The 25,999-nt window shown below is 39.8% G+C and overlaps 2 protein-coding genes and 1 non-coding gene across 16 annotated transcripts in view; 2 read left to right on the top strand and 1 right to left on the bottom strand.

Annotated features, from left to right (window-relative positions):
- The first annotated feature begins 12,581 nt into the window (after positions 1–12,581).
- On the top strand, positions 12,582–15,861 carry RPS3A (ribosomal protein S3A). The gene is made up of 6 exons (XM_052690270.1): positions 12,582–12,723; positions 13,101–13,204; positions 14,060–14,247; positions 14,408–14,616; positions 15,025–15,134; positions 15,696–15,861. The coding sequence occupies exons 1-6, from the start codon at positions 12,662–12,664 to the stop codon at positions 15,815–15,817; spliced, it is 795 nt and encodes a 264-aa protein (XP_052546230.1). The 5' UTR covers positions 12,582–12,661; the 3' UTR covers positions 15,818–15,861.
- LOC128084423 (small nucleolar RNA SNORD73) lies at positions 15,383–15,453 on the top strand. The gene has a single exon (XR_008208538.1). It is a non-coding gene; the product is annotated as a small nucleolar RNA SNORD73 (small nucleolar RNA).
- Positions 15,862–17,730: 1,869 nt separating the features above from the next.
- The window catches only part of SH3D19 (SH3 domain containing 19), an 87,839-nt gene continuing 79,570 nt past the window's right edge, over positions 17,731–25,999 (bottom strand). For 12 of the 14 annotated variants that reach the window (XM_052690240.1, XM_052690238.1, XM_052690237.1 and 9 more), the window contains 6 exons: positions 24,900–24,958; positions 23,661–23,848; positions 23,353–23,405; positions 22,669–22,855; positions 22,020–22,117; positions 17,731–18,844 (listed from right to left, as the gene is read on the bottom strand). In XM_052690240.1, the coding sequence (XP_052546200.1) occupies positions 18,716–18,844; positions 22,020–22,117; positions 22,669–22,855; positions 23,353–23,405; positions 23,661–23,848; positions 24,900–24,958 (714 nt within the window). In that variant the 3' untranslated portion in view covers positions 17,731–18,715. Of the gene's footprint in view, positions 18,845–19,244; positions 20,692–22,019; positions 22,118–22,668; positions 22,856–23,352; positions 23,406–23,660; positions 23,849–24,899; positions 24,959–25,999 lie in introns of those variants that run through there. The other 2 variants (XM_052690249.1, XM_052690236.1) reach the window with 1 other exon arrangement.

The raw sequence follows: 25,999 nt of genomic DNA, 5'->3' as shown, positions 1-25,999 counted from the left end.
CTTTTCTCTAGAATGGTAAGCAGTTTTTTCCTTCATTGTTTGTTACATTTTCTTGAATGGCGTATTGCTACTATCATTGTTTATAAAAATCACCAAATTAATAAATGATGCTTAATGAGTCTCACGTCAATCCTACTAGAAAATATATTTCCATTTTGTCAGGAAATTACAATAACACTGAGCTAAAGCAGCTGCTTTACCTTATTTCTACCGTTCCTTTAGCTTTAGAAAGAATCATAGGAGCATCAGTGTAATTCCTTAGAAGATCTAAGCTGTGACAGGAAATATCACAGGAAATGTGAACTTTTACTAGAGTAAATGCTGAATAAACTCATGAAACAACTAATTGTCCACTATTTTAATGAGTATTGCTTACTACTTTTAAGTCATGCACCCTTAGTACGTCAGCCTTTCTTCCACCCCTCCCCCACCATCTTTGATACAAAGAAAACATTTGTTGTTGTGAAAGCCCTCTTAAGAACCCAGTTTCCAGTAGCACTGACAAGAAATGTTTATGTTCTCTGCTTTGGTGGTAATACCTACATTGATTAGTTCAGGCAAAACTTGGACACAGACATAAAACATTCGCATACAGGAAGTAGAAGGTTCTTCACTATGCCTGCATTCACTGACACCCAAGTCTATATGGTGCATTCGACCGAACAGAGAGCTGTATGAGTGTGCTGGAGGGAATTGGCCTGCAGACTGTGCTCAGTGCCTTGCTGTGTTGGACTGTGGCTGTTTTTGAGCTTGCGGGAGCAGCTGCTCCCAGCGTAGCAGGAGCTGTACTGACCCATTTTGTTACACCTGGCTTGTGCAGCAGCAGCGTTTTTCACACATTATTTGAACTCCCCAGCCAAGCCTGCTTTTGTTGCTTAGAAGGTGAGAGCCAAGCACAGAGCCCAAAAGAAACAAGACCTCGAAACAGCTCCATATTAGAGTTCTGAGAGAGATTACGAGAGGTTTTCCGCATAAAACTCCAGTATGATCTCAGAGGATGTTTGAAAATCCCCTACAAATTACTTCTCACAGGAGCTGGATTTGGAGGCTATTTTAATATAGAACAGGAATCGATGGCAAGAAGTGGTACAGGTAGACAGACATTCCCTGCCTGAGCAGTAAAGTCAGAATAGTAACGAACCAAGGAAATCAGTGTGACTTAGGAAAGGAATGAAAACAGAAACAAGAGAAGACTGCAGCGTTTACCAGGCTCTTCCAAAACACAGTTTCTTTCATTATTTTTATAATAGCCATGTACTAAGGAATGTTTACTTTAAGAAATCACAATAAACTAAAAGCGATGGAGGATTGTCTGAATAGATTAGCTATGGCATTTTGCTTATCAAGAGATTTACACAGACCAGAACACTTCCCAGAGCTACTAAATTGCTGGAAGATAGTTGTTGCGGATGGTTACTGTCTTCTCCTGAATACAATTCTTTCACATAATCCTTTCCATATTAGCCCCACATCTTATCCTCACTATATTTATGAAGCCAGAGATCCACCAGAGATGCAGTTAGAACCAACTAAAGCCAAAAAAACTCCATCTACCCTTAGCCCAAATTGCTGTGAGCGTTCAGCTAACTCTGGGGAAGATGAGAGCTCTGAAGAGAATCCGGATCCTAGCAGCAGGTTGGTGATGGTAGTTGTACATGGTTAAATTTTGATTGAACTTAAATTAGTTGAACAAGGGTAGATTTAAACAGTTTCCAGGGTATGATGCCCATCTTGCCTTGCTAACACTTGCTACACTAACACAGATTGATAAGCAGTTTTACTGACACTGCTGCAATTACTCTGTTGGAAATGCCAGAACAGGACACAACGCCAATCACAGCTATTACCCAGATGAATACCATGTGTGAAATTTGTTTTGTTTATGTTTATAAGGGGTGAACTGTAGGACAAGTTCATTGAGTTGCATAGTGACTTAAATATGTCAAATTATCACCTCAAAGTGTCAATTTCACATTAATAGTAAAATGTAGAACAAGACATCTCCGCAGCTGGCAGACACCTACTCACACACGTAAGAGATAAGCTGATCCATTTCTGGTAACGAAGATTAGCTGCTGTTACAGAAACAATTATTGATTTGCCTCTGTACAGTAGAACAAAACGTTGTCTGTGATATGATAGCACCCAAAAGGCTTGCAAAAATTCTGAGCCAAACTCTCCGATATGCTGCAGACACTCTGTCGTGATTGGACATCTCTAACTCTTTTTCCATTACTGTTGTCTACTGCAGGGTTTCACATAGGTACTTCAGGATAGTGCCACTGCTCCAGAATTACCATCCTGGTAAATTCAAGAGGACACTGAAGATCCAGAGGCATTTTCAAAGTTCAGTTTAGGGCTTTTCATAAAGCCTAATTTTAGATAGAAGTCTTCTAGAGAAAACATTTCTGGGAGACTTCAAATTCAAGTTTCCAAATTCAAACCAGTCTGGAGGTTAAATTCAATAGGATTATTTTTATCAAAGATCTGCATCAGATGAATGAGCAAAACACTTCAGAACACTGACAAACTACAAAGGAGATACCAGACAGTAAAAAGAGAGGAAAAAAATACAGGTTAGCAGTGCATGTGTTATTGACTTCGTTTCCACTCCATTTAGGAATGGTCAACTGTCACATGGGACAAGAAATGAAGTGGGAAAATGTCACAGAAAAAAAAAAAAAAAACATGCAGCTTTTATTACCTAACAGCCAAACAGGCACTGGAAACCAGAGCTTCACGAGTGGTCATGCACAGATCATTGCTGAGCAGTACAACGGCCAAAAAAGAGCCAGGAGTTGCTACTGCAATTGTAGCTTTTAAGAATAACTTTGGATATTACACTTCTTCTCAGACTTGGTCAGAGGTCTCAGCAAGTCCTCCTTCAAGTTAACACTGTTTCTGTGATCCACTTCCAAGTACCTTGCATATAGGAGAAAAGGTTAACAAACCAAATTCTACACCTGGGATAAAGTCATGAAATCCAAGAAAGGAAGAAAAACTTTTTTTTTTTAGTAGCTAACGTTGCACTAATAATTTTTTAAATTATTATTAAAACTCTTGCCTTTAACTTGTAATTTTTTTTAAATTACTCTGTCAAATTCATCACTAATGGGTTCCCTTAATAATATAAAAAAAACAGCTTTCTTCTTCATGTTCCCATTTCTTTGTTATGTTCTTATGAGCTTGCAAATCTGTAAGCACTTTTTGCCATTTGCAACCCAATGTGGGGAGGTCAGGATGTTTATACATCATTCTGTATTTTAGTTTTGATTATTGCCACTTAAGCATAATTACAACATCCATCCAGATAAAAGTTTAGTTTCACTGGAAATTGCTTTTTTTCAGTGAACCATTGCTAATCAAAAATGTATGAGCAATGCTTTCATAAGTAAAAAAAAAAAAAAAAAAAAAAAAGGTAAAATACTCTCATAAGTAAAATAAAATAAAAAATGGAGAGTGAACAACTTTCTGTTCTAACATGGCCATCTGTCATTTATAAAGACATCACCCCATTAACCTGTCTAATCAACTCCATTCTTTTTTCAAAGTTGCTTAAGCAAGTTTATGAGGAGACATGGATGTTCTCTTGATTAAATCTGTTGTAAAACGGCCTCCCTGGTGTTCTGCTTTGTGTGCATTTACACATATAGAGGTAATTACACGTACATATCACTACTGTAAATTCCATGCCTGTCATATTACAGTACATGACATTTTCATTTCCTACTGGTGAAAATGAAATCCGATATTTTCTGTTCAAGTAATAATGACCAATTAGAATTTGTTATTATTAATGTTTGTCCTAAAACGCTCCAAGGCATGAGGTGGTTTCCGCCAAGGCAGCTGAATTTATAATGTGGAAAAAAGGGGTTTGACATGTTGCTACAGCACCTTCAGCCATTCACTCTCTCAAGACTGGTTATTCCTGCAAAAATAGTAGATCTCCCTGGAAAACCTACAACATACGCAAGAATGTTACTTGGTTCACATTTAAAGTCGAGCTGAAATAACTGATTCTCCTCAGCAGAAGTGTTTCAAGCCTGCCTCTGACCTTTCTCTCATGTTTCGCTTTTATCCCAGGGATCAGCGCTTAATTCTCTTATAAGCGAACAAAGCTCTGCGTAAGTCTGAGTTAAATACGTTGCATCAGTTTCTGAAGTGATTTGGTCAGTTATCTTCATTGAGGTCCCTTCAATGTCTTTGGTTTCTACCAGGAACAGGAAAACTCTTGCAAACTCACCTTTTGAAGAACTGCCCAAAGAATGAATGCAGACAACTGTGCTGTATATGGGAACCAAAGTAGGAAAGCTTTCATAATATCAAGTCAACATATAGATAAGTAGCTGAAATACTTAGCAGGTTTTAAAAGCACTACCAGTCACTTTGGAAATTTTCCAGTCAGTCATATTTGATGACCATTTTATCTCTGCCAATTTCAACAAATGGGTACATGTGTTTATTGCCTGACTCATTTAAAATGTGTCCTCATATCTGGAGACGAGTAGATCTATGCATACAGAGATATTTTTGTAACAATCCTTTGATGGTGATGAACAGTGCCCTTGTTTTTGAAAGATTTCTGAGCACTTGGGTTGAGACTCAAATCTCTTCACATTACATGTCAAGTTCTCCTTCTAGAAACTCCCCTCTGCTGGAGAGACAGGCAAGGCAATACACAAACCCACATTCCATATGATATGTGGAGACAGAAGGGATTACAAAAGAGCACGCACAACTTCTGGAGTGACCCATTTGGAAGAAGGCAATGGATCTGTCATTGAAGGACATGAAGTATCCCATAAACGACACTTGCCTGTTGGGACTGTTACAACTCAGTGAATGACTAGCAGATCTCTTACCAGATCACAGAAATCCATGGACAACATAGAGATATTCATACAAATATTTCAAACATGAAAATATTCATACTGAAAGAAACACCTATTACTCTTTCTTAAGCACAGAAACTGAAGAACAGACAGTTTTTTTCAGGCTCTGGTTGGCCACTTCTTCCTCTTCCCCCGTTCATAAGCACAACAGACGGGAAGTGGCAAATGATTTATCTACCTTTACTTTTCTTGAAGTCAACAGGCACTTTGAATAATAACAAATAAGCTTATGCCACCTTCACAGTCTGAAAGCAGCTCTTGTTGTGTCATATGGTGGCTAGAAGCAGCAGCAGAGCAGAGGAAGCAAAGGCAGACTAGAACCACTGAACTTCAGCTTGCTCAGGGAGCTAACAGGCAGGATCCCATGGAAGGGTGCCCAGCAGGGGCCACACACAGCTACTCAGTCTTCTCCATAAAGTCACGGTCATTCAGGCCAGCTGCAGGACCCTGCCTATGTGAGTTTTGACCACCTCTACAGGAACTCTGCGGATAATTTTAACTTAGACATATGAATTAAACCCAATTTAAACTTAATCCCTGCTGTTCCATTTCTGGCAGTCTCTATTCTCAAGTAGTTATCTGAATTCTTTCATACCACCGTGTGAGCTTGTTCTCGGAGGGGCCGTTAGGTTTCAAAACACAACTTGCACTGTTGTTGCAATGTTAATGATGGAATCAATTAACAGACTCCATTTAGATTACAACTGGCTTCATAGAGAAAACAGAGGCTACCTATTAGAGCGTGTTGCTTTGCTATTACTCAGTTTTCTCTGTATATCAGCAGGTTACAAAAGTTTAGATGATATTCTGAGGTAGAGGTACTTCAAGATGTTGAAAATTGTCTTATTTTGAAAAACTGTAGTTATAAAAAAGTTTCAAGTATTTTTGGACACCTGCTTGCACTGGGAGAAAAAAACCTCTGTGATAGAGCTTAATGGCAAAGAGATGGTAAGAGAGTAGCAGTCATTTTCTACAACATTCAATGCAGTCTTTATTCAACAAGTTACATAAATAGGACTAAAAGTATTTTTTCATAGGGAAGTGGGCTAGCTGACTTCTTAATGGCACTTCCTGTACAATATTTCTGAACTTTCTTTGTCAGGATATCCCATTATTGCAGACCTGAGCCCAGAGCTGAGAAGTCTTTGCTCACAAGCCCATGCCTATTGAAACAGACTGAGATATCTTTAATTAGAACTTCCTTTTTTAGCTGACAGAGATCCAAAGAATAGCTAGATTCAAAAAATAAGCTTACATTCGCTGTGGTGAAGCAGCTCACCTATTCGGATGACAATGCTTCTTTTAACATAATTCCATTAAAACAGGAATGGTATTTACCCATTTCAGAGGGATTTCTCATTCTTGGTTTAAGGTCGTACCTTAAAAAGATACAGAATTCAAATATTTTACTACTTAGTTGCATATCATCTCACAGTTTAAATATTTGGACAATGTGAGTTGGAACCTTGCTTAAAGAACTGAGAAACAAGTGAAATAAGTATTTAGATTCAGCTGCAGAAACTAACCACAAGTATCTACACTTCTTTAAGAGGCTTGAATCCCAGTGCTATGACAGCGTGAATGTTGTTGGGAACTTGATATAGTATTATTCCAGTGCTAAGTCTATTTTCTCCTTTTTGAAAAAGAATTTTCCACCAAGACCATGACTGCCAAATTTCCTATACTTTTTTTAACCCTCGGATATTTTACAGGTTCCCTTTTCCTCAACATGAGCTGCACAAGAGATGATTTGGCTCCAGGACCACATATGTGCATGTTACCATGACACTTGGACAACTAGTGGTCTGAAGAACACCAGTTTGGAGACCCTCATATGAGCAAACAGCTTTGTCCTCTATTTACTGGATTCATGTAACTAACCACATTGTAAAATTATATTCCATGCCATGCATGATCTCTTAAATGAAAGGCATCACTCCTTAAATAGTGCTTTATACTGAAATTCTTCTTCCTTCAAGGGGGAAACCTTACATAAGTGCCTTTATTTATCTTTGGAATCTGATTTTTAAAATATTTTTTAGAATATCCATCTAGCACAGCTGACTGTTAGATAAGAAGGCATTTAGCCATACGCCTGCTAGACGAGAACTTTGAACATCACATTCCCTATTCTTAATTTGAAGTGGATGATGGATAAAATGCAGGAGAAAAGACAGAATTTTCTGCCAAATGCAGCATAGTGGTAACCCTCTTGTATAATGAAGTGTTAACTAAGTCATGCTTTTGCAGAATGATTTAAAGTGTGACTCCACCACCAAAAGACTGCTAAAAAAAAAAAAAAAACAAAAAAAAAAAACAGGGCTCCATGGTGTCTCAGTGATTTCAGCATGAGATGTGCTGAGTTCGCAAGGAAAAAAGGTGGGAATGTTTGGTTTGGGAATTTTTTCCTCCTAATTTCCAGTCCCCCAAACTCCTCCTTTGGGCTTTTTTGCATCTCATGCATCATTAGCTGGAATAAATTATCATCAGACCAAATTGTGTGATCAACTGTAGCTGAGCTGGCAGTCGAGGGAAAAAGGGAGAAAGACTTTAACCTGCAGCATAGGCAGATTTAGTAGGAAATAACTGATGAAGAAAATAGTCACTCTGCTTGGGCACTTCTGAAAGATTACTTTGTACTAAAGAATCAGAGCAGCACAATAATGGGACTTAAAAGGCATGTACAGAACAGACGTATAGTAGCCTAGTTTTGGGAAAAGTCAATACTATGAGAATATTCCAGTTTTACAGGTAAATATCAAACACTCCTACAAAAAAAAAAAAACCTAAAAAACCCACAAAAAACAACCAGGAAACTAAGAACAGATAAGTCCAAAAATACAATACTTTAAATAACCTGAAGCATTAAACCAAACACTACTATGTGAAGCCTGCTCTTCAGAATCAGTTACTCTATTATGAAAACAGACACTTCTGAACATAAACCCTCATCACACTATGAAACTGGCATAACTCTTGGACATCCCTAGTTTAACAACTTACACAGTCCCAGTCCACGCTGAGACAGACAGGTTTGGCTAACTGGTGGAAAGCAGGGCTCAGCACACAAACACTGAGCTGCCACCTCCATCTATCCTCATCGCACAAGATGGGAGCACCACACCAGAGCAGCAGCAGAACTTGAGAGGTGATTTTCTAGTGGAGGGCAGATAAGGACCGTGGTGCCTCCCTACCTTGTCCATTTCCCACTGCTGGAGCAGAGGCAGAGCCACAGCAGAATGTTGCTGCTGCAGTGTGGAGAAGAAACAGAATGAGACAGGCTAGGAATGCAACGTGCTGCCCTGTTACTATTAATGTTGGGAGGCATCCATGCTAACTGAAGCTTTTTCTCAGTAATTTATGTGTTATGCCAGAACATTTTGCTATGGTGCGATTCAAAAATATTTGAAATACTTTTAATTACTGAGGACCTGAGAAGGAAGAAAGCTGTATTCATGCAAGGGAATTAGAAAACACAGAGGTTCTGGTGTCACCACCAGGATCCCAAGGAGCTAAGGAAAATATTGTTAAATGAGGCATGGGACTGTTTGCAACTAGACTTAAGCGTTTATATCAATACTTATAGCAAGCTAAATCAGTGTAGATTTGAAGCAAAAGCAGAACATTAAACAGGGTATAGCAACACCACAAAAATATACATTCCCCAAGAAAAACTCTGACTGCAAAGCATTCAGGCCCTGATACAGTCTGCCTAAATTACACACCGGAGCTGATAACCAACATTATTCCCACTAACCAGGTGAAATTTAGGCTCGATTCATCTACTCCTTAACATCTGCTGGTTGAAAGCAAAAATAAAGAGCTACACAGAGCAGAAATAAGTATGTTTTTTTTACCCAGCATTCCATTTAGCCTGTAAGAAGATGCTCAGGGCTGTTTTGATTCAGGAAAAATGAAAACAGGCAGCTTTCTGATACTGAAATACCTCTAAATATTGGGCTGAAAGAGGACTAAAAATTGAGAAATTTGGTTGCAAAGGCCAGTGATGCCATATGGTAGAGATGAAACCTCGAACTCATTACGTAGTTTTAAGGAAGAAAGCCAGAGGAGAAAGCAGCAGATGTTGACTCCTCTAGGTTTCTAAAGACTTCCAGGGAGCAACATAAGCTCCTGCTTCTGAATTATGAATTCACAGCTAATTCCCAGGTGGGGATTGAAACCCCCTGTGTAAGAAGGCAAACACTCCTTTGCCCACAAAATCTTCCTGTTACAATATAATGCTAAAACTTCATAATTAAGCTGAAGCTTATTTTCACAGATCAAGCTGATAGCAGCTACTTTCCTAAAGAAAACAGTGTTCTCATAATGCTACCAATAAAATACCTCAGAGTAAAAGACTATAAACCATCTCAAATCACACTTGCTAGATGTTTTCTCTTGCTTTTTGTAATTTAGTCAGTGATATACACGCACACACACAAAAAGTTCCACAAATACGATCCTTCAACAGAAAGGAGATGGTTTTCTTCAGGTTTTTGGTTGGGTTTTTTTTTTTTTTTTTTTTTTTTTTGTGTGTGTGTGTGTGTGTGGTTTTGCTTCTTATTTTTCCACTTTCTTACCTCAGCTCTGCACTGCAACCCAACCAGAGATTACAAATGCTACCTGGTATTTCCTAGAAATGGATAGTATTTTGGAGAAATAATTTTCTTGCTCCACTAAAAAACAAAGAACGTAAAGACCTTTGGAGTATTGCTTAATTGTAAGTGTACACAAGAGCTTTGTGGGATGGATAACACCTTGTACTTGTGCAGTCAACTAAAGCTATAAAACATGAGAGCAGAAGGCTACTTGAAGCAGAGAACTTTGTAAAGTAAGCCAAGAGTTATTCATAAATTAAATCATTTTGATTCTCACAAAACAAAGGATGTCTCAAGAAGAAATAGTTTCTAGTGAACAGATGACCTGCTACGTTTTGATAACCTACCCAAAATCTTGTTGAAACACAAAACAAAGACCCAAAATAACCTTCTTGTTTGGCATAATGAAATGGAATAAAAAGTACAGCAACAAAAGCAGAGCAGCAAGGCCCTAGGCTGCAGTAAGAAAGAACTTACTCAAAAGCAGCACAAACAACACAAGTGGAGAAGAAAACAAACAAACAAACAAATTACCTTCAGAAAGCCTCACAAACACAGGAAATTCCAAAAAAAAGCCCTTACCCCCACTGCCAACTCTTAAATGAGGCCTGCAAAGGAGTGGATCCTGGCTTATCCCCTTCCTGTCAGTCAGGAACATTGCATGCACCTGAGCTCCCCTGGGTTGGCCCTGCCCTCCCACCAGGTCCATCACTGCTTCAAGCCATGACTTAGCAATTTTACTACGCACAGCTTAAAGTCATAGAACAAACCAGGATGTGAAGACCATTGTAGGTCACATAAAGCTGATCCCTGCTTAAAACAGGGCTAGCATCAAAGTTGGATCAGACTATATAGACATTTCCTTCTAAAGAAACTGTGTAAGGAAAAGAAAAAAAATGGTAAATGTTTTAGCTGCTTTAATAGCCACAGGTGTTCAAAGCATTTGCTTACTTTTCCAATTCTCTTTGAAATGCTAGATGACAACATCTGGTTGAAATGCAGTGGTGATGGAACCAGATCCCCTGAGACCTTCCTTCCAGTAGGCTTCCTAAGGCTCTTGCTAGACACCTCTGCTCCTCTGATTTTGCTGTTTTTTGTTATCTATCTATCTATAATCTATTTTTTTCCTTGCTTGAGAGTCTTCAAGCTTAGAAAGCCTTCAGCTACTGTGCAGGGCAAAACCAGATAGCAAGTACTGAGAGGTAAACGTGGTATCTGATGGAAAAACTTCTAGGAAACCCCAAAAGTTTTCCTCAGAAGGTGCATAATTTCCTAAGCTTTAAGAGTTGTTTTAGTTGTGCAACTGAGATTTCAGTGTTGACCCAAATGCAGGGTATCTGAATCAGCAACATGCCAACGATGCAGTAAAATGGAGGGGAGGTTTTTGCATATCTACAGCTTGGAGAAGGACGTTGCAGCTTATTTTTCTGGGTGGAGTTCCTCTCCTGTGACATTCAGGAGAAAAACCCAAAGTAGTTTGGTTGGTTTTTTTGTTTGTTTTGTTTTTTGGTGTTTTCATTTTTGTTTTTTCTTTTCTTTTTTTTTTTTTTTCTTGAATCCTGATTATCTAAGAGGCAGTGAGCAGGAGGTCTGCTCTCTTCTGATGAAGCCTTCTTCCTGATAGTGTGAGTTGGTGATAGAATCCAGTTGCTGTAGGCATGCAGATGAAATTCCAGGCTAGTGTGAAAGAAATTGATGAAGTAATCAGAACTGTGCCTGCTGCTCTGGTTTCATTTGTAAAACATAACAGACGGCTTTTGTGTGGCTGACAACTGGCCCTTCCCAAGTGCAAAATTTTTATTACCCTGGACATGTTGTAACTCACAGCTCTTAACAGATTCAGAAGCCCCAAACAGCTCAGGGCCTAACCTCAGACCAGTGCCGCAGGCAAGCAGCTGCAGCGCCACAAAGGAATGGAGCTGGGATCTGCAGCCGTGTGCAAGGCAGAGCCTGTGCAGGGGACAGCAGTCATGCAACAGCCGGGTCGTTAATCTGAGATCTGCTGAGCACCTGTGTCTGCATGTAGCACCTGGTGTGGGACTGAGACCATACTACAGCTGGTACTGCCACACATCCCGACACCCTGACGGAAGGCAGGCTTCCCATCCTGGAACCGCAGGCACTTTTCTTACGTCCTCAGCATGTGGTTTAAGCTGATGAGTGAAAAACATGAAAGCTGGAAGAGGGAAGTCAAGTCATAAGAGAGCTGCGGCTGGAATGCTCTGAGCTGCTGCTTGGATGTTTCTCTTATAACGCTCTGCTGAGAAACTGGCCTGGACATCTCACAGTACAGATTATTGCACTTGCAACGCTTTTATACGAAATGATTTCTGTTGCCTGAGTGTTGGGATCACATGATGTCAACGTTTAATTTTGTTTTAGGTTTGCTTTCTTTCAAGTGCTGCCACACTCAGGAAGAATAGTTTTAAGCATCTCTGAACGAAGCACACAGAGCATATGGCAGTATTTGTCCCTCCGTAAGAAGCACCACACCGAGCTGCAACTTCAGTTGCTTATTCACTATGAAACCGAAGGGGGCAGCGTGATCATCCGGGCTGACCTCCTGCCTGACTCAAAGCACGGGGCTTCTCCCACCTGGGAACGAGCAACTATTTGAGCTAAAGCACACCGACAGGGGAAATACGTTCAGCAATGAGTAATGCTGTGAGGTGGGAGGGCAAGTGACGGTCTTAAAGTTATTCCAAAGTCTGTGTTCGCCGTTTACAAATGCCCCCTTTTGTTCTACCAGCCCTTCCGCAGTGTTGGATTACAGCTGTGGGACATGACAGCATTTCCTTCTCCTCACAGGCACAGCTTTCTCTAAGGCCCAGCAGATTGTTCTTGTTGGATTTTATTGATTTTCTTTAACTGTTATAAGCTCGATTGTTTGTAAACCTTCTCTGTGGCTTTTTCATCCCAATTCACCGATACTCTCCCACCGGGCGCTGGCCGAGGCCGTGAGGGACGGGCGGGCGCGGACGGCCGCAGCCCACAGAGAGGCGGTCTGAAAGAGCAAACCGCCCCCTGCGGTTCCATCCCGGAGCGCAGCCTCGCCTCAGGTGGGGCCCCGTTCTCGCGTGACCGCTGCGGCCGAAGTTCTCGCGGGAGCACCGCTCTCGTATAATCTCGCGCGAGGAGCCGGCTCTCCCTTTTCCGCGGCGCGGTGGCACTATGGCGGTCGGCAAGAACAAGCGGCTGACTAAGGGCGGCAAGAAAGGCGCCAAGAAGAAAGTGTGAGTGCGGTGGGGCGGGACGCGGGGGGAAGCGGGGACGTCAGCTGGCGCGCGGCGGCCGCAGGATGCCGCGAATGTGAGGCGGATGGTGGCGGATAGTGGCGGCCGGGCGCAGGCAGCTGAGGACGGCTGCTGTCATGGCGGCGGCCGGGCCTGGGCCCGCGCGTGGTTCGAGCTGCGGCGGAGCCCGTGGAGCGGCTCGGTGTGAGATGGGGGCCGGCGAGTGAGGGCTGCGCCGTGTCCTTGGTGGGCGAGGTTGTGAAGTGTGTGGGGTTCGCATTTGTATCTCACGGAGTGTCTGGAGATGGAGTTGTTTCAGCCCAGTTCAGTCTGTTGAAAAATAGTGATTTTTTTTTTCTTGCTTTATTTAAATGAAGGGTTGATCCTTTCTCCAAAAAGGACTGGTATGATGTCAAAGCGCCAGCCATGTTTAATATCAGAAACATTGGGAAGACTCTTGTTACCAGGACTCAAGGAACTAGTGAGTATTGTGGTTTTATGCAGTAAAAGATAAGTGTTTGTTCTGTATTAGCATTTCAAATGAAACGTAGTTATAGAACTGCTGACAGACAGTTTTTCTTGTATGAGACGTGAGTTTTGAATTAAAAAAAAAACTAACTGCCTGATTACAGCAAGTTTTCTGAAGTAGACAGTTAAAATCTAGTTAGAGGGGAATTAATGTGTTATGGTCCTTCTTTATATAAGTGTATCAAACCATGGGTAGGAAGACAAGGTTGGAGTTCCTGATGAGCTGCAGCTATAAGAAGTTCAACTATTATGGAGTTGTTCTGGATGCCCGAGCGACATACGGAGACAGTGACATCTTGGTCATGGCTGAAATTCAAAGTTATTAAGTAGGAGGTCTTTGGAAAGACAGAACTGCACACTTAACAGGTGATTATCAGGATGCATCGCTGAATGGGTGAACTTGAATGAGCTGCATATCTCAGGGTAAGGAACCTGTTTTAGGAAGGCACAGTGCTTTAGATGCAGTTAATTTTGGAGGATTAGGTATGTGGAGTAGTTACATATATTTTCTTGGTTGCACTTCGAGTTATGAAGGTGGTTGTTATTTTCAACTGCCTACTGTGATACCATTAAAATAAGGGTCACCGTAAACTTAAGTATGAGTCAGGCAGTGTTAAAATTTGTAATTTTTAAGCAAAGTTGTGAAATAACTGCACTCATTTGCTTCTGCTTCCTTTGTTGAGAATACAACAACTACTCTTTGTGTTTGTCTTTACATTATTATTCTTCAAAATGGAAGTTTGGTATCAGATTTGAGTAACAGTTTCCTAATATTAGTACAAATTGCATCTTTTTTTTAATAATACAGAAATTGCCTCTGATGGATTGAAGGGTCGTGTATTTGAAGTGAGTCTGGCTGATCTGCAGAATGATGAGGTTGCCTTCCGTAAGTTTAAGCTGATAACTGAGGACGTTCAGGGCAAAAATTGTCTGACCAACTTCCATGGAATGGACCTCACCCGCGACAAAATGTGCTCCATGGTCAAGAAGTGGCAGGTGTGTAAACCACAAGGTCTGCGTTACTGCTTTCCTCTTTAGGAAGGGAAGTGGCTGCTGGTGTGTTTTAAAGCTGTTTCCCATGGGATCGGCAGATATTAACCAATGTCAGGTGCACATTTGGGAAGCCTCTCATGTGCATAACTGTTTTTTTTTGCAGACGATGATTGAAGCCCACGTGGATGTCAAAACTACCGATGGTTACCTACTGCGCCTCTTCTGTGTGGGCTTTACGAAGAAGCGTAATAACCAAATCCGCAAGACTTCCTATGCCCAACATCAGCAGGTTCGGCAGATTCGCAAGAAGATGATGGAAATCATGACCCGAGAGGTCCAGACCAATGACTTAAAAGAAGTTGTCAATAAGCTGTAAGCTGATGGTTTTCTCTTTTACAGTCCATGTAATTGTTTCAGTTACTGACTGAAGGCTGGTCCTTCACTTCTCTGTTTGGCAGAGACCATTGTGAAGTGTGTCTCTGGTGCTGAAATGCTGATGTGCTTCTTTGAACGCTCGTCTCTGCATCATGTTTGCATTAATTATTAGCCATCATGTTTGCATTAATTTAAATCAGGCTTTCCAAACATTTTTTAAACTGAAGTCTCTAGAATAAAACTGTAACTGAGGGTAACGCTTTACCCTCACTCTGGCGATCTTGTTGAACTGATGCAAACTCCTGAATGTTATATATTCTTAATTATTTTAAGTGTGTGTTGCTTGACTAGGAAGCAGGCACAGTTCTAACGTTTTAGTGCTAATCTGCTCTCTTGACTGTGCAGGATCCCAGACAGCATTGGCAAAGACATAGAGAAGGCGTGTCAGTCCATTTACCCCCTTCATGATGTCTATGTCCGCAAGGTTAAGATGCTGAAAAAGCCCAAGTTTGAATGTAAGTCAATCACTCCTCACATCTAGGGGATTGAAGGGAGGGGGGGAAGGGAAGACATTTGAAAACATCTGCTTTTGGGGAAAGACATTAAAGCAGCATCAAAAGATTGCATGGCTGTAGTAGTTAAAGGCTTGTCCTTCTAGTCAGATGTTTGGCTTTCAGGCTGGGAAGTCACATAGTGGTTACTCAGTTTGAAGCTTTTCTTGAATTCTTGCCTGAAACTGAATATTTAAAGGCTCTGGTTTGGGAATGAATGATGACAAATTGTTTCGGTCCCAGATGACACGGAATGATTTTAATTTTCCCATTTTCTGACATTCCCATATGATTAGGCACTAGGTTATTGAAGTATATGTATCTGTAACTTACTCCATTGCTTGTCTTATGTTGGACTCCATCACTTAGTCAGCATCATCATCTTGCACGAGTTTTTTGCAATGGAGTCGACCATACCTACTACATGACATGTGCTGGTGGTTTAATTTGTACATGATAATTAATTCAGTACTTCAAAGCTGTTTAAAATAGGTGTATCTCACTGTTTGCAATACTTCTTTTTAGTGGGCAAGCTGATGGAACTGCATGGTGAAGGTGGTGGTGCTGGAAAACCTTCTGGGGATGAGGCAGGTGCGAAAGTAGAGCGAGCTGATGGATACGAGCCGCCTGTGCAAGAGTCTGTCTGAAACCACAAATTGACCAAAAATAAAAGGTTTATTACACACAACAAGTGTTTGGTTGCATGTATTGATACTAGGTGATACTGCTACCAGATGTATTTTTTTAACAAGATAGACCTCTGTTTGAACTGAAAAAGAGAAAATAATTGCTTTGGAAATCTTTTTTTTTTTTTTTTTTTAAACGGCTGGTGTTGCAAGACAAGTGGAAGATGACGGTTTGTCCTTTTTTTGAAAGATGCTACTAGAAAATACGCTAAGGTTTCTGTGTTGTTTTTTTTTCCCCAAAAACTTTGGTCCTCACAGAAGAAACTGAAGGTGGGTTTCAAGGTTATATTTAATTGGTGAGAAGTGTGTCAGATGGAAGCACTGTACAGAGCTCATCGGTAAATAGAGGGAAACCTTTTGTTTCAGCATTTCTGTCCTGTGAAGGCATCTTCAGGATTTATCACGTGACTGAATTTGGTGTGATCTCTCATGGAACTTAAGAACAGCGGGAGGTGTTCACTGTAAAATGGCAATGGTCTGTTCTAAAACCACTCAAATGACTTGGCAGATCATCTGTGTTACCTGCGTCAGGTAGTTCATCTCATTTTTTGTTGTGTATTCCAGCTTAAGAAAGTGTTTTTCTGGCTAAGATAAGGGGTACTCTTTTATGTTGTTTAGAAGTAATGGGAGGGGTAAAAACCACACATCTTCTGCTACTGCATTGTTGGCACAGTTGTTCCTTAAAGGCTGAGAAAGAACTGCTTTCACCTATTTCAGAAGGATGCTGAGGTGGTGGCTCTTCCTGTTAGCTGTGAATTCCCTTGGGGCAAGGACTGGAGGAAAATAATGAAAAAGTTCACCTTGCAATAAAGATACTGGGTGTGATCATGAGGGCTGTGTTTTTCAAGGTTAAGAATTTTTACATTTTTGCAGTTAATAACTTGTTTGGAGCAAATAACAGGCAATAGGGTAAGGACTTCCACTAATTCTTTTATATACTGTAGATGATTTGATTTCACACTGTGGTTCAATTACTTTCCTGTCTTAATTGCAATCTTAATTGCCTGAGAGCTCCCAGTGCAGAACAGGGTAGGCAGTGAACAGAGGCAAGCGTTGAGCAACTTTTTCCTTTTCCTCACTACAGTGCTTGCGTGAACTCATGCAGAAGTGCCTGGTTAAAACTAGTAAACTGACAAAGCTTTTTTGTTGTAAGATTACGAAAGGAAGTTAAAATACTTTTTTTCAATTCAGTAGTTAATCCTGGATGGCATGATTCTTCAAAGTACAATGTCTGTACAGTCATGTCCTGAAAGTCTTTAGTTTTGCCTTGGCTTTTCAGTTCCATCCAGCTGTTTTTTGTCTTTATTAACAGTAGGCTGCTGACATCACAGAGTGGCTGTGGGTACATTTGTACTTGCAAAGTCACTTCACATGTAGTAGGACAAGTAGTTGTGTCACAGGGCATTGCCACGGTTGTGTCACTTGCTGTGCTGGGTGGTTGCTGCAGGCAGCAGTTGATAAATTCTGCATGTGTGAAGTGTGAAGCCCACCTAAATGCAATGTTGTTGAAGCCATCAAGATTATCTGAGGGGCTTGCACTGCTGCTGAAGAGAAGAAATACTGTTTTCGGGTTTTTTTTTAATGTTGAGTTAAATATAGAAGTAGAACACGATCTGTACCCGTCACATTGTGTGGAGGGCTTAGCTCTCTACAGTGGATGATAAAAATGCAATCATAATGTAATTATAAAATTTTATTGGTTAAATACATTTTTAATTTACAGAGGTACCATAACAAATGTACTAGACTTAACAAAGATTTATTTATGACACTGTTATCTGCACATAGAACAAAGTCCTCTTCCTGAAGATAGTTCCAGAGGTGGGGCAAACAATAGAAGCTTTGCTTATCAAAGCTTTTCTTATTACACTTGATGTTTGGGGCTCTGGCTGAAGTTCGGGGTTACAGCTGAAACTTGCTACTATATTGCAGTTCGGAAGGGTGTTCAGTTTCATTCTTCCTTTTCTGCAGTGTACTGTACACCTTAATTCTATCATCCGTATGCAGTTTCATGGTGATAGTAGGCATGAAGTCTTATTAACAGTCACTTCTGTGTAAGGCAAGCCACTAACTACAACTTTTAATAGGTTAGCTGTCTGCAGTAACGTAAACAGCATGTAGGTGGCACTCCTTGCCCAGACTTTTAAGGCTCTGCTGCTTTTCCTTCCCAGCAAGATTGGGAGGAGATGAATAATGTAAGAAGAGTGAACTTACCCGTTGACAGGCACTGACTTAAAACATTCAGTGGAAGATAGAAAAGCAACTGGTCACTATTACAGCTATAAAAATGTGGGAGAGGAAATTGAAAAAAAAATTATAAAAATTCAGTTCTACTTGGAGACTTGTATCAAAATCTTAAAAAACTGCCAGGCAAACAATAAGTAAAAATTATACACTTAAGCCTCCTCCTCCCACCACAGTGATTGTATATTTTATGAAGACCTGGTACTGTGTTTGGTGGAGTGTTTTTTTTTTGTTCTTCTCATGTTCTGCTTATAAGAAATTGAGAATTTGTCTTGGTAGAGATCATAATGGAAGAAGCGAGTTTCAAGAGGGTGGCCCACAGTTTAAGTCAAAAAGTTAGAAATCTCTCTTAGGTATTCATTGCATTGGAGGAATCTCTCATTTGTTTTGCCTACGTCCTACAGAAAGCAAGGGCTGGCTTATCTGTATAAAGAGCCATGGGCAGCTCCAGGTAGCAGAGGTTGGAGAGAGTTGCCTCAGAGGTGGACTTCAATTTAAGTTGAATTCCACAGGAGTTCAGGACAGGCGTGTTGGGATGTTAAAACTCAATAACAGCTGTACAGAATGTGATGCTTCTATCTTTCTAGGATAGCACATATGCTGTAATGGTTTTTATCATGTTAATCCCTCTAATGCAATTAAAAATCCAGTTTGTAGCTCATTAAAGCTTTGTGTGATCTTCATCCTCGAGGTGCATGATGGTGACACATAAGCGTATAGCACTTCTAGAAGAAAGTGAAGCTTCTAGAGAAAAAAGCATGCTATTATCTGTCAGTTTTACAACTCCTGTGGTGTAACGATAAATTCTGCAGAGCAAAGCAGTGCTGAGGACGGTTCAGATGAGCTCCAGTGTGTTGCTAATCTCCAAGATCTGCTCGCTGCTGGAAGAAGCTCTTGAGTTTAGTACTGACTGGAAGCTTGTATTGCCTGTTTGCTGAAGGGGAGGGAGGGAAAAGCTTTTTGCACCAGTAGGTACTTGTTGCCACGTTTGGACCTCCTATCAACATAACTGTAAGCCAACACAAAACTAAGCTGAACCATCTCAAGGTGAGTCATGATTGTTCTAGTTTCCACACTCTCCATCAATGTATCAGCTGCTAGCGTTCTGGCAACCAGAGCTTTAAGGGAGAAAGGCCTTGTATTATGTTGTCATATCTATGCTTCTGAAGTAATGACTCATAATAACAACTTGATGTTTCTTTTTCCTATATGGTACAAAAGTAATAGAATATTGTCAGCACTGCAATGAAGTTTTTTACTCCTCCAGTCTGAAATTATCTGCTAATCAAGACTTATTTAACAACTCTGTCAGAAAGTGTCACAAAATGGCATTTACTGTCAGAAGGTCCAGCTACCTCAGTCAAGGTCAGGTGCTGTTGCTCAAGCCATGCTCCTGCTTTACTAAATGATTTTGTTTGAGCTTCTTCGAAGCAACGTCTTGCAAGACATTTTATCCTTAAAGCTGTGACAGACCATTTATCATGATGCTTGGTATAGCTGGTACGTGCTAACAACTTGAAAGCTAACCCTGTGCCTGCAGAAAGCCAAAACCAAGGCTGCATAATATCCTTCAAGTTACAGATAGGAATAGTGTTGCTGAAGTATGTTCCAGTGCTTGAGCAGTAGATGAAATGTAGACTGAATGCAGACAGACTTTCCACTGAAATAAAAGGGGGTGGAGGAGCAAATTGTTGAAATAGTATAGCTGTGCTGGGAAGAGAACTGAGAAAATGGAGTAAATGCTGTCCGTCACAACTCCTGCTGGGAAAGGGTAGGGTGGTGCTTGATGAAGAGGGAATAGTAGGAAAACTAAGGCTCTATCTGGAGCAGATATTTGAGGTGGGCAGAAACATTTAACATGGTTCAAACCAGTGTAAGTGCTATTAGTTAAGAGGAAAAATACTTAAATATTTTCTGATCTCCCTTTTTGAGCTGTTTGGGCTAAGAACAGGAGAATACTACACACGGATTTGAGTTTTTCCTCTTACCAGTTTAATTTGACATTTTTCTACTGTAAGTTATCTAACTCGTAAGTGAATCCTGCTAACGTGAGAGTCAAGCAGTAAAGAAACCTGAATATTGAACATGATCTACATACCGACTGCTGGAATTATATATTAAAAACATCACTTTGAACAGTTCTTAAAAAGCTCAAATAAGCTTACTTTATGCAAAGGGTGTGCATGATAAATGTAATACCAGATAGTAAACATAACAGAATACTATTTAAAATCTTGTTGCACCACAGTATTTCCCTAGTTGGAGACCACTAAAAATTGCGCATGTATTTGCTCTCAGAGCTTTTCTGAAGCATGACTAAGTATGTGGTCACAAAAGACTAAAATCTTTTTTGACTTTAAGATACTCATATGACTGTCCAGAATAAGTAGTGCAAAACATAGATAGTCAGAATACATTGATGTCTTTGTGAAAACATTCTCTCCCAGACACAGGGAGTACAAGGACAGGACACTTCATGGTGTTTTTAAAATCTGAACGAAGTTTTTGGGAAATATCCCAGATCTTCCTTGTATCTCTCCACTCATCCAATCCTTGTCTACAGATTCCAGCTCTGTTATAAAATCTCCTGCCTGTAAAACAAGGAGTAACGTGAGCCATTACATCTTTCCATGTAGTAATAGGCCATGCACTGTTGTTGTTATTCAGAAGAAATTAACAGCAATTAAACAGAATAGTAGTAGGAGATGATCGCTCCTGTTACATTTCTTTGAAACTACATTTACCTGTCTCTTCGTGTAAACACTTGCCAAGGGTTGAAAAACCACCAGTTTGTGAGAGGAAAAAATAATGCTGCCGAATAACTTCCTGGAGGTAGGTAGATGTGTTACAGAGATGGCTTACAGGCTGCTGCCTCGCTCACTGTGCGTGTTCCTGCTCTGCTACAAGGTTTTTTCTTCTTCGAACACTTCAAATATTTTCTTTCAATTCAGTCCCAGTATTTTCTACAACTTGTAAACTTCACCCTTTCCTTTGGAAACTTTCTCAAAAAGGAATGCAGTTGAAGCTCATTGTGGCCTTTAAAGTCAGTGTGGCTTTATCTTCCATGTTTGATCTTTAGTCCTGCTTTCATCTTCCCGTGCCATACCCTTCATTCCAAGTATTGGCATAGCTCTAGCCTTTCTACCAGTACCTCAGTTCCCCTTTTCTGTTTTAAGTCATCATCCATCCATCATCCATCCCGTAAGGCAAGCTGCTAACGCAGAAACTAATTATTTTCTCTTTCTAAAGTAATGTGTTGCAGCTGATAAATGCAATCTTGGACCTGATGCTAAAGTCTGCTGGTTCTTAGAAACTTGCTTTTGAGGACATTTACTTCAATGTCATGTTTTTTCATCTACTGAAACATACCATTTGTTTGTGCTTTTTCATATTATATAGGCATACAGCATATATTTCCTTCTCCTTTTGCTCACAGGGCAACTAAGGATCGTGCTGCCAAACTTTCACATCAACTTTAAGGTTTTGCAGTAATAGGTCTCTCTTAGAGCTATCCCTGCTGTAATGCTGTCACCCTATTATCAAACCATCATGTTACTGTCTTTCCAGTCAAAATAGAGGCCCCTTTGACCTTATTAACTGATCAAGAACTGAATGTACTACAAAATGAGGTGTGTGGGTTTTGTCATATGTACTGGATTAGGGAAGTTAGAGCAAGACTACTATTCCTAACTTTTCAGTGTCTTTGGTGAAGATTTTGACTATGTTAAGGACCAACATTTTTAGTTGCTCTATATCAAATACATTAATAATTGTGTCTATTACCTGAGTTCTGATGTTTCACGTTCCAAACTTATTTTAGATAATTTTTTTTTTTTTTTAAAGGCATTCCTTAGCAACATAAGATCTGCTGAAATATTGGACCAAAAAAAACCCCAAAAAACAAAAACGGGGCACTTACTTTAAAGGAAAGCTCATCTTCATTTTCACCATGAAAATCGTAGAGAGCTTGGGCTTTTTTTTTCTTCCCTCCTAGAGACTGTGATGTCTCTACCCTGGCTGCAAAATATGGAATAGATGAGTTATTTGGATTTGAGGAAAATATATCTTTGTTTCTGGGAAAGCTTCCTGTTATGCTGGTGTTTTCTCCCCACTAGTGTGTTATCAGGTGTCCAAATGTTATTACTACTGCTACATGGCAAACTCACTGTCATGCTGGACTAAAAATTTGTACTGCTGCCAGTTCATTTTACAGAACTAACACATGCTTGTGGTTCCACTTCTAGAAGAATTAAATGTTAAGTTCACTTCCTTAAACTCTCCAATGCAGAAATGTAAGGAAAGTTGTCATTTCCACTTTCTAGTTGGAGATACAGTAGCATTCTGTTCTGCATGTATTTAAATTACACTTATTACTTTCCAAATTGCGCTCTGACTAAAGCAATGTACGTCATTATTTCAGAAACCTATTCAGCACTTCAGTTCAGCTCTAGGATGTTAATGTCTCTATTGGTGCACGGTTTTTAAGGCAGTGGAATAGCTACGTTCTCCCAGAAATTGGTCATGACTGTTGCATGGAATAATGAGCTGTCATCTAGCAGAGCACCTACCTGAGCAGGTCTGAACAAAAACTGCTGGGAAAATCCCTTCCTTGTCATTCAGTCTTCCTCTATACCACTCAGAATCTACTTGTTCCAGTATTTGGATGTGGTCTCCCTTTCTAAAGGATAAGTCATCTTTGGTTTCTGCTGTAAAATCATGAAGTGCTTCACACCATTCTACTGAGCATCGGTTGTTCTACTCAAATGAAAGAAGAAATATGTTTATTTCAAAAGGGAACAGCAATAAGCCCATGGATGTTGGTCAAAACAAGAGTACAAGATTTGCACATCCTGATTTTCCCTTATGCACTACTGTCTCTGCGGATACAAACCAAAAAAGCATTTCAAAGCATTTCAGCAATTATTATATAATTTCATCTAAGCTCATCCTTTTTACCAGTGATGGCAGAGGCTAGGGTTGGACCATTTCACAATACTTATGATACGCCTAATAAGAATTGCCTTAAGCAGAAAGGACAAAATTGTTAACTTGCCAAAAGCTGTGAAATCAATCGAGGTAGAGCAACCGTAAGACTTACAGATGTGCCCACACACCATTATGCACTGTGGGAACTGTACTACATTTAAGTTGGGCTGCTAATCTGACATTACAAAGTCTATGCTTATCTATGAAACCTCTGTGTAATTTCTGCCCCCCCCCCCCTCCTCCCCCCCCCCATGAAATTCTATTACCTGAAGAAGGGGAGAAAAAACCTCCGCCTTTTTCTTTAGTGCTCCTCCTGTACCTATGTAGCAAAGAACAACTTCAGAATAGTAGCAGTGACTACTCAATATAACATCAGCAACTTTAGATATTCAAAGTGACTATTAAGAGTAACTTCAAAATAGTATTCCTTTTGACTTATCACATCCATCTTCTCTTCCTTTCCACCTCCCTTCTCCTGTGTATTGTTATTTTGGACTTCTATATCCTTCTTACAACTGCCTATGTGTATTGTACAAAACCACATTCTTTAACGTTTTTGCTAATGTGGTCATACCTTTTTCAGGCAGATCTTCAATTACTTCCACAAAGTTCAAGGGAAAAATTCCAGACGTGCCTCTGAGCTCTCCTTTGGCCCACTCTTCATTTATATATTCTTTAAGGATAATTGTTTCACCTTCTGAAAAACTGAGTTCGTCTCGCTCATCTCCAATGTATTCAAATCGTGCTACACATCTTGGGCCTCTGCACAAGCAATACAGGAACTTACTTGGTATATTTAATATTGTTGTGCCTAAAATATTCAGGTAGTGCTACACAAAGAATGTATTGATATCTTTTACTAAAATGATCGAAGAATGCACTTAAGATTGAACATAAGGAAAACTGGAGTTCTGACCAACTTAACATCTCTGCTTCCTGAGGAGGATGAGTATGGAGTCTAAAGGAGACGGAGGTAACATCTGTATCTGAATTCCTGGCTGCTGCAGTATTTTTGCTTAAGATCATATTCTTTCAAACAAAAAACATCACTTCTACATGTCCCATTCTATAATTTTGCCATATCCAAGTCATGCTTTTGTTAAGAGCATCCCAGAGTGGAGAAATAAATCATTGAAGATAAAAACATCAGTGAATCTGACACATGTTACGGAGTTTGTCAGAATACTGAAAAACGAATTTTATCTTTTTCCTCACTTAACAATTTTACCTATTTTTCATACAAAAAAAAATCTGACTTATTAGAAATGCCACGTTGGAAAAAAAAACTTGAAAATATACTACAGTTCTATAGCATAGTTTAAAGCAATCTGTAAGCTTGATTCCCATCTGCACTCATATTCTCTTTAAAGTTGCAGCAGTAGCATTTTCTGCACATTCGTTAGCTGCAGAAGCAGCCTTTCAGTTAAGACAAACCTCCATCTATCACAACAAGGCCGACACTCCTGGTGATACTAGTTCCTATCTCTGCCTGAATTAGTTCTACTTCCTGCAGTTCAATGTTATGTAAGCCAATAAAGCATTACTCAGTTAAGACGTGTTCAAGAGAGCTATATCTATATAAACATTTGTTATAAAGTAACATACCAATTTTTAAACATACAAAGTCTTTTTTTTTTCCTGATAAAGTGTAATGCCACTATAATGCCATAAATGTTTAGTTTTTTAAATAATTTTGGTGAGGAAATTATTAACGATATTAGTGTCAGCACAGATAACACCTACTTCCACATTACCTTTCCTTTTAATTACTACTAATCGAGGTAAGAAAAAAACCAATATTTATGTGACTCACTTAATGGATTGTGAGGAGCAGGGTATTTTTTTCCTTTTGCCATCTTCTGGAATATCAACCTAATAAAACAACAAAATAAGTAAGATCTTCAATTTCAAGCTCATGCCAACGTAACTACTGCAAATACTGAACTTGTTAAAATCATCTATTTCTCCATTAAGCATCAACTCCTTTTGTAATTTTGACGTGATGCTATATAGTCACTGATACATTCTGATATATGACAATGGTAATGCGGATTTGCTTTTGCGTGAATGATTTTTCAATCTCATGCATACTTCATGTTTTTTGTTTTTTAATAGCCTACTTCAATAAACTGGCTTACAGCCAGGCCAATTGACAGAAAATGGGACTGGATGCTACTATGTGTTGTTGCACTTTGCTCCAAACTTTCAGTTAGTAATTGCTCTCTATCACTTGCTAGCGCAACATATCACTACAGGCAAAATTAGTGTTTATGCATTTTTCTGGGCTTTGGTAGCCAGCTGTACTCAGAACAAACGCACTTCTCCTAAATCTCACTTCAGTATTCATGCGGTGGCAGCATATATTTCAAGAAAGGTTAATTTAGGAAAAACAAACAATCGTTCTTAGCTCAGCTGTAGATAATTACCATGTGCTAATTAAAGGGATTGGAGAAACATCATCTAGAAAATCCATATGTGGATATGTCCAACAGACAGCATTGAAGTCCATTATCTTAAGATGACTTTAATTGTACTTTTGGTATGATATGAAGGATGGTCTGTGATATTTATGTAAGACTACGTGCCCCTACAAGCCTAGAGATCTTGCCTAGGAGCTTTGTGCTATAGCTCACTATCACATAAGCCAGTTCCACACACATCAACAATAATGTTTAATTGCTTTTGTGAAGGGCTGCATGAAACCAGTCAATTTCAGACAAAGATGATTTTCAGGCAAATAATCTTTTCACTGCTTGCTAGAGAAGCTTATATCTGTGGTGCTCCGAAGTGTCTTTGGGAAACAATAACTATGTATTACCATTTGGTATCCAGACATGAAGCTCCAATGTGGCTTGATATCATAAAACACACTATGGTGTACTGATGGAGGCCTTGTATGAAGACCTAAGCTGA

The sequence above is a fragment of the Tympanuchus pallidicinctus genome, unplaced genomic scaffold (genome assembly GCF_026119805.1).
Source record: "Tympanuchus pallidicinctus isolate F22 unplaced genomic scaffold, pur_lepc_1.0 scaffold26, whole genome shotgun sequence".
Taxonomy (NCBI): domain Eukaryota; kingdom Metazoa; phylum Chordata; class Aves; order Galliformes; family Phasianidae; genus Tympanuchus; species Tympanuchus pallidicinctus.
Note: the sequence above shows the minus strand (reverse complement) of the source record. Positions and strands in the feature narration are given on the sequence as shown.

Bases quoted from the DNA above. Each gene is read 5' to 3' on its own strand.
- RPS3A (XM_052690270.1), top strand. From the start codon at position 12,662: ATGGCGGTCGGCAAGAACAAGCGGCTGACTAAGGGCGGCAAGAAAGGC. The intron at 12,724-13,100 runs GTGAGTGCGGTG...ATTTAAATGAAG, and splicing joins AAAGGCGCCAAGAAGAAAGT to GGTTGATCCTTTCTCCAAAA. The intron at 13,205-14,059 runs GTGAGTATTGTG...TTAATAATACAG, and splicing joins TACCAGGACTCAAGGAACTA to AAATTGCCTCTGATGGATTG.